Source organism: Eretmochelys imbricata, chromosome 5 (assembly GCF_965152235.1).
Source record: "Eretmochelys imbricata isolate rEreImb1 chromosome 5, rEreImb1.hap1, whole genome shotgun sequence".
NCBI classification, from domain to species: Eukaryota; Metazoa; Chordata; order Testudines; family Cheloniidae; genus Eretmochelys; species Eretmochelys imbricata.
In genome coordinates, this window is record NC_135576.1 from 111,787,248 (window position 1) to 111,806,454 (window position 19,207).

Here is a 19,207-nt window from a genome sequence, read left to right on the forward strand (position 1 = left end):
TGTTGGGGACAACTTCCTGGTGCAAGTACAGGAGGAACCAACTAAGGGCCATGCTCCTCTTGACGTGCTGCTTACAAACAGGAAAGAATTGGTAGGGGAAATAGAATTGGGTGGTAACCTGGGCAGCAGTGACCATGAGATGGTCAAGTTCAGGATCCTGACAAAAGGAAGAAAGGAGAGCAGCAGAATATGGACCCTGGACTTCAGAAAAGCAGACTTAGACTCCTTCAGGGAACTGATAGGCAGGATCCCCTGGGAGGCCAATATGAGGGGGAAAGTAGTCCAGGAGAGTTGGCTGTATTTTAAAGAAGCCTTATTGAGGCTGCAGGAACAAACCACCCCGATGTGCAGAAAGAATAGCAAATGGCAGGCGACCAGGTTGGCTTAACAGAGAAACTTTCGGTGAGTTTAATCACAAAAAGGAAGCTTACAAGAAGTGGAAACTTGGACAGATGACTAGGGAGGAGTATGCAGCGGTGTAGTCAGGAAGGTCAAAGCACAACTGGAGCTGCAGCTAGCAAGGGATGTGAAGGGTAACAAGAAGGGTTTCTACAGGGATGTTAGCAACAAGAAGAAGGTCAGGGAAAGTGTGGAACCCTTACTGAATGGGGGAGGCAACCCAGTAACTGATGATGTGGAAAAAGCTGAAGTACTCAATGCCTTTTTTGCCTTGGTCTTCACAGAGAAGGTCAGCTGCCAGGCTGCTACACAGGGCAGCATAATATGGGGAGGAGGTGAGCCGCCCTCAGCGGTGAAAGAACAGGACTATTTAGAAAAGGACTATTTAGAAAAGCTGGACATGCACAAGTCCATGGGTCCAGATCTAATGCATTCAAGGGTGCTGAGGGAGTTGGCTGATGAGATTGCAGAGCCATTGGCCATTATCTTTGAAAAATCGTGGTGATCGGGGGAGGTCCTGGACAATTGGAAAAAGGCAAATATAGTGCCCATCTTTAAAAAAGGGAAGAAGGAGAACCGGGGAACTACACACCGGTCAGCCTCACCTCAGTCCTTTGAAAAATCTTGGAGCAGGTCCTCAAGGAATCCATTTTGAAGCACTGCAAGGAGAGGAAGGTGATCAGGAACAGTCAACATGGATTCACCAAGGGCAAGTCATGCCTGACCAACCTGACTGCCTTCTATGATGAGATAACTGGCGCTGTGGATAGTGGTGGATGTGATATACATTGACTTTAGCAAAGCTTTTGATATGGTCTCCCACAGTATTCTTGCCAGCAAGTTAAAGAAGTATGGATTGGATGAATGGATTATAAGGTGGATGGAAAGCTGGCTAGATCGTCAGGCTCAATGGGTAGTGATCAACAGCTCAATGTCTAGCTGGCAGCCAGTATCAAGCGGAGTGCTCCAGGGGTTGGTCCTGGGGCTGGTTTTGTTCAACAGCTTCATTAATGATCTGGATGATGGGATGGATTGCACCCTCAGCGAGTTCGTAGATGACACTAAGCTGGGGGGGCAGGAAGGGAGGTAGATACGCTGGAGGGTAGGGATAGGGTCCAGAATGACCTAGACAAATTGGAGGATTGGGCCAAAAGAAATCTGATGAGGTTCAACAAGGACAAGTGCAGAGTTCTGCACTTAGGATGGAAGAATCCCATGCACAGCTACAGGCTGGGGACCAACTGGCTAACTGGCAGTTCTGCAGAAAAGGACCTGGGGACTACAGTGGATGAGAAGCTGGATATGAGTCAGCAGTGTGCCCTTGTTGCCAAGAAGGCTAACGGCATATTGGGCTGCATTAGTAGGAGTGTTGCCAGCAGATGGAGGGAAGTGATTATTCCCCTCTATTCAGCACTGGTGAGGTCACATCTGGAGTACTGCATCCAGTTTTGGGCCCCGCACTACAGAAAGGATGTGGACAAATTGGAGAGAGTCCAGCGGAGGGGAACAAAAATTATTAGGGGGCTGGGGCACATGACTTATGAAGAAAGGCTGGGAGAACAGACTAATTTAGTCTCCAGAAGAGTGTGTGCGTGCGGGGATTTGATAGTGGTCTACCTGAAGACAGGTTCCAAAGAGGATGGACCTCAGCTGTTCTCAGTGGTAGCAGATGACAGAACAAGGAGCAATGGTTGCAAGTTGCAGTGGGGGAGATCTAGGTTGGATATTAGGAAACACTATTTCACTAGGAGGGTGGTGAAGCACTGGAATGGGTTACCTAGGGAGGTGGTGGAATCTCCATCCTTAGAGGTTTCTAAGGCCTTGTCAAGGTTCCTCCCCCACTCTGAACTCTAGGGTACAGATGTGGGGACCTGCATGAAAAACCTCCTAAGCTTATCTTTACCAGCTTAGGTCAAAACTTCCCCAAGGTACAAAGTATTCCACCCGTGGTCCTTGGAATGGCCGCTACCACCACCAAACTAATACTGGTTACTGGGGAAGAGCTGTTTGGACGCGTCTTTCCCCCCAAAATACTTCCCAAAACCCTGCACCCCACTTCCTGGACAAGGTTTGGTAAAAAGCCTCACCAATTTGCCTAGGTGACTACAGACCCAGACCCTTGGATCTTAAGAACAATGAACAATCCTCCCAACACTTGCACCCCCCCCTTTCCTGGGAAATGTTGGATAAAAAGCCTCACCAATTTGCATAGGTGACCACAGACCCAAACCCTTGGATCTGAGAACAATGAAAAAACATTCAGTTTTTTACAAGAAGACTTTTAATAGAAAATAGAAGTAAATAGAAATGAAGAAATCCCCCCTGTAAAATCAGGATGGTAGATATATTACAGGGTAATTAGATTCAAAAACATAGAGAACCCCTCTAGGCAAAACCTTAAGTTACAAAAAAGATACACAGACAGAAATAGTTATTCTATTCAGCACAATTCTTTTCTCAGCCATTTAAAGAAATCATAATCTAACACATACCTAGCTAGATTACTTACTAAAAGTTCTAAGACTCCATTCCTGTTCTGTCCCTGGCAAAAGCAGCATACAGACAGACACAGACCCTTTGTTTTTCTCCCTCCTCCCAGCTTTTGAAAGTATCTTGTCCCCTCATTGGTCATTTTGGTCAGGTGCCAGCGAGGTTACCTTTAGCTTCTTAACCCTTTACAGGTGAGAGGAGCTTTCCCCTGGCCAGGAGGGATTTCAAAGGGGTTTACCCTTCCCTTTATATTTATGACAGGCCTGGCTTGACAACGCCTTGGCTGGGATGATTTAGTTGGGTTTGGTCCTGTTTTGAGCAGAGGGTTGGCCTAGATGACCTCCTGAAGTCTCTTCCAACCCTAATCTTCTATGATTCTATGACAGATTTTAAACAACAAACATTCCTTAAAGTCACTCGTTGTTTTGGCTCTCGCTCACATCAGATTATTTTTAATGAGCCAGTGGTAATGTTTTACAAGCTTATGTGAATGATCAATAGGACTGCTTGTGTGAGTAAGTGCTCTCCATTGGGAATACTGGTTCCACTGTCTAGTGTGTAATTGTGGCTTGACTCTATAGCACTTCTGTTTGTGAAAGTCCTTTTAACTTCACTTTTAATTTTTGGGCCCAGGGACTACAGGTAAGGCTACGATTTAGTCATGGAGGTCACGGCAGTCACGGATTCTGTGACTTTACCAGACTTCCATGACTTCTTTGGCTTCAGCTGTCAGGGGCTGAAGCCAGGGCTGGAGGTGGGACTGTGTGCCCCTGCTCTGCAACTGGGGCTGGAACCAGAACCCTGCAGCCCCTGCCCTGCAGCTTGTGGCGGGGGCTGCAGCTGGGCCTTGCACCCCCCTCGTGGCTTCCCAGGGCAGTGGCCCCCCTGGCTGCAGCTGGGGCTTGGTAGGGGCTAGAGCCGGGGCCGCACACCCCTGTCCCGCAGCTGTGGCCAGCTCCAGAGCAAGGGTTGTGCGCCCCCATGGCTGTGCCCCACTCTGTGGCTGCTGGAGACGGGGCTGTGCCCCCTGCCATGGTGGGGGGCTCGGCCTGTCAGTCCTCACCCCTATAGGACTCCATTCCTCTCCCCACCTATCCCTGGGCACCGGTTATTTTTGGTAAAGTCACGGACAGGTCACGGGCTCCCCTGTGAATATCTGTTTATTGTCTGGGACCTGTCCATGACTTTCACTAAAAATAACTGTGACAAAATCTTAGCCTTAACTACTGGCCATTCTCCTGCTTAGCAAAACTCTCCAAACAGTAACTTCCTCAGACAGTGCATTCAGATCAAACCATGAAATCCTAGGCGAATCCTGCAGCTTCCATTTGCACTATCATTTCAGAATGTAAAATGTCTAATACATGCAGCCTCTCTCTGTTCCTCCATTCTCTGGAACACAGTTCTCCCCACATAGGCATATGAGTAATTTCCAACTGCAGGGAGAAAATTAGGCTCAGAAATGTACTGAATGTTCCCATTACTTTCCCTGAACATGACTGCAATTAGAGTCAGAGAGCAAGCACTCTTTGAATATTGTCAATTCAGCATGCTTAAGTCAGTCTAAAGATTTCTTTTTCAGGGAGCTCACAGAAATTCAAGGCCAGTTCTACTATATATTACTCCTCAGAGACCAGAACCCACTTAACCCACCCACATTAGGCAGAACAGGCATTCTCCTGGGGCAGAACAATATTCAGGGACTGTTTTGTGTGGGTGACTGCAAGCTAAATGGAGTACCTGTAGATGCTACTGGTGCCAACAGGAGGTTTTCAACCTCTTTTAATTTGCAGACCCCTAAAACATTTTGAATGGAGGTGTGGATGCCTTTGGAAATTTTAGACATAGTGTGTGATGCCCCATGGGGCTGTGGACCAGAAATTGAAAACAACTGTTCTATGGGAATGACAACCTTTCATGAACCCCCTGAGACATAGACTGTGGACCCCTAGGGGTCTGCGGACCCTGGGTTGAAAACCACTGGTGTATGTAATCCATCTCCCTGAGAAGTGGTAGCTAAATTGACACAAGAGTTTTTCCATCAACCTAGCGCTGGTCTACACCAGGGGTTAGGTCAGTAGAGCTGTCTCTCGGGGCGGGGGGTGGGGGGTTGGGGTGGATTTTTCACACCCCTCAGAAACATAGCTATACCAAAGTACAGTCCCAATGCAGGCCAGGTCTCCATACCTTTCCCAGGCCTGAAGAAGAGCTTTGCATAGCTTGAAAGTTTGTTTCTTTCACCAGTGGAAGTTGGTCCAATGTATTACCTCACCTACCGTGTCTCTCTAAAATCCTGGGACCAACACGGTCAAAACAACACTTCTGGCTGCTGCAGTGAGTATATGTAATTTTACTTCAGTGGGAGTAGGACTGAGCCTGAATGGGGCAAATGATTCAAAAGGATTTTTTTTTTTTAAAGACATCCATTTCTTGTTCAGTATTTTCAACTTTTTGGATTATTTTCTTATTTTGTGTAAGTTTGCAGTGTTTTCTTCAACTGAAGACAGCGAGAAGATGAGGTGGTATGCGTGTTGTTGGCAATCAGCTTTAAAATTCTATTTTAAAATTTAAAATTTAAATTTAGAATTTAAAAGGAGATCCAATCAGAGCAGAGGGATTTGCATATTCTTGTTGTCAAAAATAACAATACTGTGAATTATTCAAATTCTCGCTATTGGCCAATAATGGCTGTCAGTCAACCAGAGAACAGGGCTATCCATACCATATGGTTATTGTAAAATAATGATATAGTGTTTATGCAAATCAGACAAGGAATTAACCATAATGCAGGAAACTGCAGAGCTGAGAATTATGTCAGTAACTTTATAGCATACATGCATCCTGACTGTCTGAGCCAATTTTGTTCCATTATAATTAGCTGATAAGCAGTAGTTCAAGGCTATGTGAACTTTAACAGACTTTACAGTTTAATTATCTATTTTTAGAAGAGAAAACATTATAACTGAAAAAGTGCAAAATGTAAAGCCTGTGCCAATTGTAGAAGCTGAAATCATGCACAAATCCAATAAATATGGTAATAATTTGCATACAGATGAATTTGAAAAAAAGAGTGGGAGTACTGTTTTTACTGAGGCTGGATCTTCAAAAAAAATTAGATTGTAATTATTGTCAAAGTTTTGGATATTCATCCATGTGAGTAATTCACAAGCTCCTGGGAACGAGCAGAGCTGTCAGTTCTAAAAATTTTCCTGGAAGAAATAGTCAGAGCTGTCAGACAGCAATGTTTCTCAACATTTCTTTCCAGTTGAGTATGCAGCTGTTGGGATGGTTGCTTTATAAAGATATTAGCACCCAGTTTTATTACCAGTTGGCTCTGCTGTGGTCATGGTAACAGGACAAATCAAAAAAGCATGGTTCATACAGTAAATATGCCATTTCGACTTAGAGATGTCAACTGAATTTAGTTGCGTGAATCTAGATTTGTTGGACTGGTGTTGCTTCTGCATAGTGCCTTCTTTGCTCACATATTTTTCCTGGGGCACATATGTATAGAATTCCTAATGGTCTTTGAAAAATATCAGAGCTTAAAATGAATAGGATTATGATCAAAGAATGTTTTCAGCAAATGTGTTGTTTCTTAGAGCCTGATCCTGCAAGGTATTGAGCCTTTGTTTGGCAAAAAAATAAAGGATTTTTTTACCTTTGCCCACTTTTATTACTGTGCTTTTATTTTATATTTAATCTTAATACCTCATATATTTGTCTCATATGTACATTTATTTGTGCGAACTCTCTATTCTCTATTACTCTAGGCATTAGATATAGTTTATCATTCATCATATTTTGCTCATTTAGGCTCTAATCCTGAAATTGGGTCTGTGTTGGCACACCTTTGTCCTTGTTCAGCGTCCTGTAGATGATAATGGTTCTATTTGTTGAAGGAAATGTTCACTTATATGGAGTCTCAGTGTAGTTAATGGGACTCTGCACAGCCACCAGGGGTGGATTAGGGTTTTGTGCGCCCCTGGGCCAGAGCAAATGGGGGCCCCTCCACACCCCTTTGTCCTGCAGTCTCCCCTGAATCCCCCCGATGCTTCTGCTGGGGAAATGGGGTCAGGGCGCGGGGGCTTGCCCCAGTCCACCCGCCTGGCACTCCAGCTGCCACGCCCCGACCCCACTTCCCAGCTGGAGTGCCAGACAGTCAGAGCGGGACAAGCCCGCACTCCCTGACCCTGCTCCCCGGCTGGAGTGCCCAGCAGGTGGAGTGGGTCAGAGTGCAGGGGCACCTATTTTTCTGGGCCCCCCAATTGGCCGGGGCCCCTGGGCACAGGCTCCATTGGCCCAGTGGCTAATCTGCCACTGATGGGCATAACGATTTGCCCCATGTTGGCACCATGGTGGAATTTGAGCCTCATTATTTGTTCTTTTTTCAGAGTGGAAAGGAGGGAGGCAGTTGGGGGCAGGGTCTAGTGGACTGAGCTCTGGACTGGGATTCAAGATACCTGGTTTTATTCCTGGCCCTGCCTCTAGTTTGGTGAGTGACTCTGAGGCAGTCACTTCACCTCTCTGTCTCTCAATTTCCCCATCTGTAAAATGGGAATAATTATATTTATATCCTTTGTATAGCTCTTTGAGATCTATTGCTGAAAAGCACTGTACAAATATGAGTTACTATTACTACAACATCTAGCTATTATTATTGTTATTATTAATAAAGGCATTTGAACAAAAAGCCAACCACTAAATCCCCATGGAATAAATCAGTCCCTAGCGTACTGCCAGTTACTTCAATAGCATTACAGTGAGGATGGGTCTAGCTCCATAAGCGGTTGTCTTAAGTAAACAGTTTATTAAGCTAGCAAATGTTTATTAAAATGGGTCATTTATTGATTTAATTATGGAGCTGCTTTTCAACTAATATACAGACCACTGTAGTTATATTTCTAAAAAAAAAAAATCATTATCTGTACACTGGATAAAATTCAGGAAAAAAAAAAAACAAAGACAGCGGGGATCCTATTGATTAAAAATTGTATATTTCATGTTAGAGAATTTTGCTAAATTTGGCATTCATTAGACTATAAGGATTTATAGGACTGACTGTAGTTTGCTCTAGTGCTGGTAAACACTATTAATACTTCCCCCTTCAGCTCAGCTAAAATATATTTTAGAAAGGAAGGTAAAGGAGAAAAGGAAAAACACCCAGAAGAAAGGGGAGGACAATTTTCAGAAGTGGGCACCCACAGAGAACATACAAAGCTCTATATGGACTCTCAAATCTGCACTTAGCACACAAGTGCTCATTTTATGTGCCTAAGTGCCAACATGAGCCTCCAAATAGGGAATTTGAATTTCCTATTAAAATTATCATATTTGCAAATTGTGTCCAAAGTGTTTAGTTTGCCTTCAAAATCTATTTGAATGTTGCAGTAGGTTTGCTCAAATCTTTGATTCACACTGTACATGTAAATCTGAATTCTGAAGTGCACTTTGAACCACCATAATCAACTATTATTTTGGGTGGTACGGGTGGTGGTGACAGGCAGGAGTAAGACAGAGAGTTTTAGACACAAACAAGCTAATGAAGCATCTGTGACAAGTTAGGCAGCTGGGCATAGAGAGTTTCTGCAACTGTCTGGTTAATTTTTTCACAGTAATGTTCAATGTAAACAGTTTGTCACATTGATACATCCTGTTACCTCTCCAGTTATTACTACATGTGATTACAAACTGCATACAAGATTAGCCTCTGTTTCCTGCTATTCGTGACAAGCCATTCCTTTCTGTGAATCAAATTCTTCTTTAGTTTCTGCCACCCTTTGACTTTCAGTATACTCATTTATACTTCATCCTTTATGTTATGATATAGTATGTCCTACTGGAATCAATTCTTTTTTTGTCAATGGGCCAGAACTTGCGTGTGCACTGCTGATGCAAACCTTCACGTGACTTTTACAGTCACTTGAATATTAATGAGATTTTTGATTTTCATTAAACGTTTTTGTTAACAACTGGTTATACAATATAAATGTTTGAGGCAAATGACTAAAATGATTACAAGGAGCGCTTCGGGTAGTTTGAGATTTTTATTCAAAACAATGCACACCACTTCCCATGTCTAGGTGTAATTGAGAATAGAATTTGAAATCCTTTGTGAATAACTTTATACATCCTGATTCATATTAATAGTCAATGAGATTGCAAAACAAAGACCAATACAAAACTGAAACCTATATCATACTGTATGCTGTTATGTTATTAAACAACACATTTTAACATAGTTGTTTGAACTCGAAAAGAAAAAACCATGAGAGCACAAACAGATGGGAAAACTGAAAATTTATGCCTTTTGAGAAATCTTTATCAAAGAACAATTTGACAGTCTTATTTTAGTTTGTGTTCTTTGCACTGAACCGAAGCTTTTCAGTGCATGGGAGGGGAAATGTGGTGGGAGGAAGAATTCAGAACACTGATTTAGACCCTTATAAATTTGTGCATCCCCTCTCTTTGAAGTTTTAAATATATTTTTGAACTGAGATGAGGAGATTAAAACACTTACTGAGGCATTAATCCAGCTATTGATTTTTCAGCTTTGACGAGTCTATCAGCTACTACCGTTTCGATATGTAAATACAAGAGAGTGAGGACATGACAAACTATTACAGTCATTTTTATTAATATACAACCTTCAGTGACTGCAAACACAAAGATCGGGATGAAATTAATGGATGGTCTGCATGTGGAAAGACTGCTGGATCTCATCCTAAAGTGATAACCAAAAGATTGTAAATAATATAAATAACTGGGCCAACTCCTAAATCCACCTTATTCAGCTTTTACTTAGTCCTTACTCAGGCTAAACTTCTTTTTAATGAAAGTTTGCCTGAGTAAGGATGAATATAACTGCATTCAAGAGACAGTTATATTTAGGAATCAAACCTGTGTGTGAAAATGTTTAACAAGTAACAACTAAGATTACTGTTCCTGAAAAAGACTAGAGAAAACAATATATTTGAAAATATTTTTAAATTTTTTGTATTTCAATGGGATGACTTGTACTTAACATAGGACATGTGCTTAACTCTCTCCTTAATCAGGGACATAACTGCCAAATGATGATGAAATTTATGCCGTAGGAGTAATTAATCTTTTGATATTGTTTTTTTCTGGTTATTTTTCTTCTTGCCTTAATAAAACATTTGAAACAAACAAGCCAAAATGACATAAAATAAAATAAAATAAAAGGCAAATGTGGGTTGTAAATTGCCTTGGGGGACTCAGGGGCAGATGTAATAACTGAAACTACTTTTAACTCGTTTTTTGAAGCTGTCTAGATTTCACACTGATGGCATTCATGACCATTTTAAATTTAATTTTACTTGTGTTAAAACATCTTAAAAATAAAAAATGTTTTTTAAAAATTGATTTGTGTAGGCCTAATCCCTCTTTCAGTTAGACCTGTACAACTTGCCTGCACTGGTCTCAGAACTGAATTTGGCTTTAAGTATTTAATCTTCCACTGTACTGTGTTGTAGGGCGAGCCCATGCTGTGCAGTGACCCTGTCAGATGTCACAAGCTAAGTAGGGTCAGATAAGCTAAGCAGGGTCAGTACTTGTGTGGAAAATCTAAGTGCTGCAGGCAGTGGTTTTAGGAATCCAATAGGTGGCAATCTTCCCTTTGAATCAATACTGCACCAATACCTTAGCACGGTGTTCAGGAGAGAGGGGCCATCACTGGGATGGGATGTAAATCAAATGTTCTGATCACTTGTGGTCAAGAGACATCTAATGGCCTTTTTAGTAAAAGTAAACATGTTAACCCCTGTGTATTGGCTCTGATAATTATATTCTGCCTTCCTAAAACCCTTGAAGTGTCAATTAACTAAGAAGATCTCTGTATAGCTTGTAAAGCTTGAAAGCTTGTCTCTCTCACCAACAGAAGTAAGTCCAGTAAAACATATTACCTCATCTACCTTGTCTCTCTATAGTACTCTTCTTCAGTTTGCCATAAACTGCTGTGCCCTGTTAAATCCAGGAGAGTCCTGCATTACGTACCATTCCTCTCAGGGGTGTTGTGGGGCTTAATTAACTACACCCTTGGTATACACTTAAAATTTAGATCAACCTAGATATGTTTCTCAGGTGTGTGAAAAATTCATACCCCCGAACACCATAGTTATGTCGACCTAATCACAGCTAGGTTGAGGCAACAATTCTTCTATCAACCTAGCTACCACCACTAGGTGAGTTGTAAGGAGTTTTAATGTCAATGTAGGTAACAGATGCCACTGTAGCACCTGTAGTGTAGACATGCCCTAAGGATCTGATTGTTCCCCTGACATTCGTGGGCAGACAGTATCATCTTAACATTACAATCCTCTTTTTTGATAGCGAGAGTCAGCTGTTTCCCTAGTATTGTGTCCCACATTCCCCTCTCCTGTGCATGTTTCTTGATAGGGTCCAACATCTGAGACTGAGAAGTGGGTGGGCTGGGAGGGAAGAAGTAGGAGACTCAGAGACCAAGTCAGGAGGACATGCATCATCAATCTTTTAACTCACAGGGAATCAGCGCAGATAGTAATACTGGCTGAGGCTGCATTCATTTCTGATAGGTTTCAGAGTAGCAGCCATGTTAGTCTGTATCAGCAAAAAGAAAAGGAGTACTTGTGGCACCTTAGAGACTAACAAATTTATTTGAGCATAAGCTTTCGTGGGCTACAGCTCACTTCATCAGATGCATAGAATGGAACATATAGTAAGAAGATATTTATACATACAGAGAACATGAAAAGATGGAAGTACAACCACCCTGAAGACTGAAGCGCCACTAGGGGTGGCTAAAGTATGTTTGTGGTATCGAATCAGAGAACCATGTGGGTCCTCAGGACGTTTGCTCTCAGAAGAAGCCCTGTTAGCACTTTGGCCATGTTGATGAGTTGCCAGAGGAAGCTGTGATGCAACATGGACCTTTGTTTGTAAAGTATTTTGAGCCTAAGTTGAAAGGTGCCTCAGACATGCAAAGTGGCACTATTATATATAATCATTTTATTTGACTAAATCTGAATGTTTAATTCTTAAAGTGAGTATTTATAGAAAGCACAGACTTTTCTGCTGTTTCGGAGACACTAGGATACAGGAACTGTTAGTGGTCTGTGCGTTCCTGAAAGGTAGACTTCCTATGGTGTTAAGTAATGCATAGTGGACATCAAGAAATGCAATTATCAAGACCCACAAGAAAGAGTTTCTCTCTTTGTGCCATAAAATATTTATGCACATAATGGCAACACATTCACAACGATACCTCCCAGATTACTACTTGGTTTAAGGTTGATGTTTGCTTCAGAATTCTGGTGTTGTATTTTCTCCACAAGTGAAACTGCTGAAAAATCACAAACTCTACTTTTTCATTAATCCACTAGGCTTTGTAAACTGCACAAAGTTCTTTATCACATCTTTGCCTTAAAATAGAGGGATCCTAAACTATATTAAAACTATGCCAAAGGGGGTTAAAAATGTTCAAGAAGACGGAGAAGTTTGAATCTGTTCAATGAAACCATCTCATTGTGCAAAACACATCAACTTATAACAACAGTGAGGTACTCACAGGCTTTCTGACATCTGGCAGGGTAATCCACAATGGAAAAACAATGGGGAAAACAGCAAGATACATGAGCTGTTTGCGTAAGGTGTCAGGCCAGGCCAGGCTGAGAGGCTGCTCTTCATCATCATCTTCTGAAGTCTGTCATAAAAATGGAAATGAATAGAAGGTAAATTGGGTGAATAAAGTCAGCGATCTCTTCGGAGAAAGTCATGCGAACTTCACGCCTTGAAGAAAGACTCATTAGCTCCAGCTATATTACAACTATTGGGCTTGAATTGCCAGTGTTGGTGCAGGAAGGTGCAAGCTGCACCAGCCTGTGCCCCAAAGGGTTCTACCCCTGAAGAGGGGCAGATTATGTTTACACTGCCAGGAGTCTACGCGATAGCAGCCAGGGCAGTGGAGCACTAAACTGCAGCTAGAGCGTCACATGAATCCTGCTGGCAAAGGTTGCCTGAGGATGCAATGAATCCGTGGCCCCTCCGTTGCCAATGCTAGCCATTCTTTGGGATTGCACTGACCAGCTTCAGGCATCCTGGCAGAGTGGGGATGTAGCCCAGTGGGCTAGTTTACTTTATTATATTCACTGCTATTGTAGCCCAGTGGGCTAGCTCACCTTCATTATATTTACTGCTTTGCATTATATTCGGCAGTAATGCAAGAAACCTACAGGCCCGTATCCTGTAAGACATTAGCTTCAGCAAGTCAGCATACTTATGTCTGGGACTTTCACCTAGATAAATGGAGCTAAAGCATAAGGTCCATGTATAACTGCGACCTTTAACATATAGGATGCGTTACAGCAGGTTGGCATAGGGCCTTTCCTAACTTTCATTCCCTTTTAAACTTAACAGGTACACCACAACTTAGAACTTGGAAAGAACCAAAATAACTAGTTAGGACAGAAATAACAAATGTGATACCTAACCACAAAAGGGCCATGGTAACAAAGTGATGTATATAATAAATTGAGATCATTGAAATACTAACCTATAGAAAAAAGACACTCCAACATTAGTGAGGTGAGGAAATACAAACAATAAGAAGGGAAAAATCCCCTACTGAATATGCATTGAACATAACGGCGTCAGTGTAACATAGTATAAAAGTGGCATCCCAGACTAGGGGCAGTAGGAGAGAGAGATGTAGTCCTTGGGTAGTTCCAGAAAGATGGCCACTGGTGATAATGAGGAAGGTGATGCTAATGAGGAAGATGATGGCTAACACTGCAGGTTGTTCTACAAGGGATGATGCGAGTATATGGATGTGCAGATGTACGTTCTGTAGTATCTCTATCTTACTGAGTTGGGGTCTTTGTAACTGTGCTAAACGTATTAATAAACTATATTTCCTCTATTAGTTCCTATATTGTGAGTGTTGTAACTGTGCACATCAGGGTTCCCAACTATATAATAATTTAAATTATACTGGGCCTGATCTTGGGGCAAGAACCTGTCAACCCTCAAAATGATAACTGGAGATTCTTACATAATCAATATAATTAATACATAATCTAAGATCAGGCTACAGGGATTGTATTCACTTTGTGCCTCTGACCAAACAGACTTCCACCACTGTTTCCTCCATCCTGGGTTATACTGGGCAAAACCAGAGTAACCAAGGTCTGAATCAAGACCATCCATAATGTTTTGCCCTCTGACCTTCCAGTAGCACATCAATTTTTTAGCAACTAACCAGCAAAACCTTAGGGAAAAACTTTCACCCACATGATGGATCTTCACTCCAATATTTTAACCTCTCTACACACAAGTGTTTTTTATTTGTTTTTACACCCTACTGTTAATTGGTTTTCAGCCACTTACCACAGGATAAGCTTGGAGGGATGTCTCCTGTGACATAGGACCTTTACGGCTGGCCACATCACATTTCCTGTTTCTCTGCCCTCCTTTCACTCCTCAGCATGCAGGTGACATAAGACCCTTTAGGCCTGCCATAATCTGCCGCTAATGGGCATGACCTAGACTACTTTGACACTTACACCTATTTTCTGGCCTTTTTGCCCACGAGGCCAAATTCATCCCTGGTGTAACTCAAAGAGGCAATGTCAATGGGGTTACACCAGATCTAATTTACACTGCTGTGTAAGCCAACACAAAATTCAGCCTGAATGGTTCTGTTCCCACAAAGGGCCTGATCCAACCCCCTCGAATTCACTGGAAAGTCTCCCACTGAGTTCAGTAAGAGAAAGCCCAAAGAGCAATACACAATATAAGTTGGATTTTCCTCAGAGCATGCAGGATGTGCCTACTTTTAAAAGTCATTTTAAAAAGAGATTATAATTGAGATCTCAGACCTTTCTGAAAATTACATACTATTCTTCCAATAAGTTTATACTGTGCTGAGGAACATTATCATCACCTTTCTATGAGTTAAGACCCTGTGTTAACAGTGCTTAGTTAAGGTTTTTAACAGTGCTGCAAGAGGCTGGTTTCAGAATCTACTTGATTTGGTTAGTTTATTGCACAGCTCTGTAATTTTGGGGGTTTATTAATAGTTCTGTTTCAAAATCCTAATTATTGACTAGAAAATCATCCGTTTGATTACTCTACAAGTAACTCAAGGTTGTCGTCGCTATAAAGTGATCATTTTAAATGTTCCTATCAATACTAAGGGACACAAAACCTGATTCTGACCGAATTTTTTCCAGTTTTATATCTGTATCACTCCATTGACTTCACTAGAGTTTTGCCAGATTTACAACGATACAATCGAGCCCATATCCACAGTTCCCTCTTGATGTGTTCATAGATGCAGCTGCCTTACCAATTATACACACATGTTAAGAGAAGACCATATCTTGTTAGTCCCTATACTTCTAGAAATTCCCAACTAATCTGAGTGATTAAAAAATGACAGTGAACTGAAGAGTCACAGCTATTTATCATGACAAGATTTTACAAACAGATATGGATACAACTGGTCACACACTCGCCACAGAACGTTAAGCATCTGAAAGGTTTAAGAGATTGGCGTGCCCTTTTATCTTTCTGTACACTGCCAAAGTAGGCAGATGCTCTGCCCTTCATTTCCATAATCTATGGCAGTTTGACCTCTTTAGAAAATGTATGCAGGTGCAAGACTACTTCCTTCAAACCAAATCTGTTCTCTCTGTCTCCAGATTCTGGCAGAAGCAACTAGGGGTGCGGGAATCAGATGAGGCTAGATACCTAGCTTTGAAATAATGATTACTGAGGAAAATAGGAGCACAAAAGAAGCAATTGAAAGGTTGCCTAGGTAACTCTTTCTGAGTGGCCGGGTATATTTCAAGCAGCAGACTCAGCAGGAATAAACCTCCATAAACATTAGTTTCAAAAACAGCACTGAATGACTAAGTATTTTCTGAATTATCATATTTAGAGATTAGCTGAGATTAACAATCCTCTTTAATCATTGTAACTCTGAACATATATTGATATGTATATGGACACACACACACATTTGTAGAACATGCAGATGTTAAACACACAATTCGTGCATGCAGTACTGTCCATTCTGATCATATGCCTTTTGATTCTGATCTTTCTTCTTTGTAAATGAGGACTAACTCCACTGGCAATGCAATTACTCATGATTTACCCAAGTATTGATGAGTTCAGAATCAGACCCATTATTGTCTTACATGGGCATAGAAAATATCACAAACTTTGAAACCTCAGAAGCTCACCACATAATTCTACAGAGGGATGGAAAGGAGGCTAATTATAGTGACAAATGTGGAGCTGGTGACATGAAGAGAGAGTTATCTGAACTAAATCAAAGTCTCTTCAATTCAAAACAAAAGCTTTTACTGTTTGCACACACTGGGAAAACAGTGTCATTTTATTCTCTGGTTTCTCTTCGCCAGGTTTTAGGCACAAGTCTGCAGTTTATGTGGCAAAAAATTTAAAACTCACAGTTATAAAAAAATACAAAGAACCACAAGGCACTGTGAATGGCTATGGAATTAGGAGCAGGTGGCAGCTTCTGTAATTCTGCATGTGACTCTGGGTTCTAAGCAGAGATTTTGCAGATACTGTAGTAAAGAAAAAGGGAAGCATACACTTCAATTGGTTGCAGGTCTCTTATTCTGGTGAAAATACTTAGCAGAAAGATATTGTACACATCACAAGTAATTACTACCATTCTAGGTCTGAATTCTGCCCTTAGTCATATACATACCAGTTCCACTGGCAATAACGGAAGCTGTGCATACATTATAGTAAGCACAATTTGGTTTTTAAGGTCTAATCTTTCATTTCTAACTTGCAAGAATAAAGGATGCAGAATCAGGGCTTGATTTGCAGAGTTAATGAGCTCCAAGAACTCACACTGAAATCAACAGAAGCTGAAGATGTTCAGCATCTTTGAAAATCTGACTAATGGGGAAAAGCAACACTGAGTTACCCACAAGAGGCTGGAAAAAAAAAACCACCACGCCTCTGAGACAATATGAGTGTTACACTCAGAGTCAACTCATCCAGGAGCAAACTAGGGAAATACAACCTAGACGGAGCTACTATAAGTTGGGTGCATAACTGGCTGGAAAACCATTCCAGAGAGTAGTTATCAGTGGTTCACAGTCATGCTGGAAGGACATAACAAGTGGGGTCCCGCAGGGATCAGTTCTGAGTCTAGTTCTGTTCAATATCTTCATCAATGATTAAGATAATGGCATAGAGAGTACACTTATAAAGTTTGCAGACGATACCAAGCTCGGAAGGGTTGCAAGTGCCTTGGAGGATAGGATTAAAACTCAAAATGAGCTGGACAAACTGGAGAAATGGTCTGAAATAAATAGGATGAAATTCAATAAGGACAAATGCCAAGTACTCCACGTAGGAAGGAACAATCAGTTGCACACATACAAAATGGGAAATGATTGCCTGGGAAGGAGAACTGTGGAAAGGGATCTTGGAGTCAGAGTGGATCACAAGCTAAATATGCGTCAACAGTGTAACGCTGTTTAAAAAAAAGGAAACATCATTCCGGGATGTATTAGCAGGAGCATTCTAAGCAAGACACGAGAAGTCATTCTCCTGCTCTACTCCGGGCTGGTTAGGCCTCAGCTGAAGTATCGTGTCCAGTTCTGGGGGCCACATTTCAGGAAGGATGTGGACAAATTGGAGAAAGTCCAGAGAAGAGCAATAAAAATGATTAAAGGTCTAGAAAACATGAGGGAGGATTGAAAAAAATTGGTTTTGTTTAGTCTGGAGAAAAGACGACTGGGGAGGGGGACATGATAACAGTTTTCAAGTACATAAAAAGTTGTTACAAGGACAAGGGAGAAAATTTTTTATCTTTAGTCTCTGAGGATAGGACAAGAAGCAATGGCCCAAATTGCAGCATGGGCAGTTTAGGCTGGACAATAGGAAAAAAATTCCTAACAGTGGTTAAGCACTCGAATACATTGCCTAGGGAGGTTGTGGAATCTCTGTCATTGTAGATTTTTAAGAGCAATGTAGACGAACACCTGTCTGGGATGATCTAGATAATACTTAGTCCTGCCTTGAGTGCAGGGGTTGGCTAGATGACCTCCTGAGATCTCTTCCAGTCCTACTATTCTATTATTCAATGATTCTAGGAGTGGAATAACTCAAGCTAGACCAGTCAGAGATGTTGCAATATTTCTGAATTAAACCCATCTGTGGGATAAATTTTTGTGGGAGTATTTTCAAGTGTGAATGGAATTCCGTGTCCTTACTAAAATTCCTGGTTTTTAATAATTAATGATGAAATGTCATTTTGATGATCCTTGGATGCCTGTATGATCAGAAGTCAATGTGCCAGTCTAACAATATTAGGTATATTTCCCTCATGAAACAACAAGAAAGAAACAAAGAAAGTAGGACAAAAAAATTAATTGTCTGGTGAAATCTGGTTGAGAAAAATGTAAGCCAATACCAGTCTAGCACAAAGGGCACTGCCAAGGAAGAATGCTAAAAAGATACATTTGTGAGTGTTGTGAAGTACTTAGATATCTTCATTGCCTGGATTCCTAAACCCAGCCTAATAACAACTGCAGTCACACAGAGGTCAGGTTAAGGTTAGGTTGAAAATCAGGCCATATGTGTGTAAATGTCTATCTGTCCATACAAATATACATTTGTGTAAGCAGATGGATGTGCCCACAAATTTTGCAGGTGCATTTTAGAGGCCTCATTTGAAAATGTGGATCAGAATATGCCAAGGAAAATGTAACTATACATGTTATTCATGTTATGAATAGAACTAATTCTTTAGTATTCTAGATAACCACCAGAATATATTAATACTATTCCTTTCAAACTGACTGCCTCAGTGAACTGTCAGTGAAGAGAATAACTTACCATTATATTTTTTATAGTCTTCCCCATTAAACTTATTATACTGCGACAGGTATTAAATAAGTGGGTTTTTTTATTAAGAAATGTGTGAACTCGCTACAGTTGTTCATAAAACAGTAACTGTACCAAAGATATTACATGAAAAGGTAATTTGCGTGGTTTACTTGCTACACTAATCTTAATTGTCTCACTATTCTCTTGTGCTAGGCTCCCTGCCCTCTCTGTCTGCATGCTATATTCACCTGTTTTCTCTCATCTTATACTTAGTAAGTTTTTTGGAGCAGGGACCATCTTTTTTTATGTGTGCATGAGCAGTGCCTAATACAATGGGCCCAGATCCCTGACTAAGCCTCCAGGTCAGTGATCTCCAAACTGTGGGGCATGGAGAAACATTTGGGGGGGGCATGGCAGGGCCCTGCCCTGCCCCCATGGGGGA

General features: G+C 41.4%; 1 protein-coding gene across 2 annotated transcripts in view; it reads right to left on the reverse strand.

The window, feature by feature from the left end:
* The window catches only part of SLC24A2 (solute carrier family 24 member 2), a 172,934-nt gene that overhangs the window by 7,471 nt on the left and 146,256 nt on the right, over nt 1–19,207 (reverse strand). For both annotated transcript variants that reach the window (XM_077816450.1, XM_077816449.1), the window contains one exon: nt 12,455–12,582. In XM_077816450.1, coding sequence (XP_077672576.1) covers nt 12,455–12,582 — 128 coding nt within the window. The remainder of the gene's footprint in view (nt 1–12,454; nt 12,583–19,207) is intronic.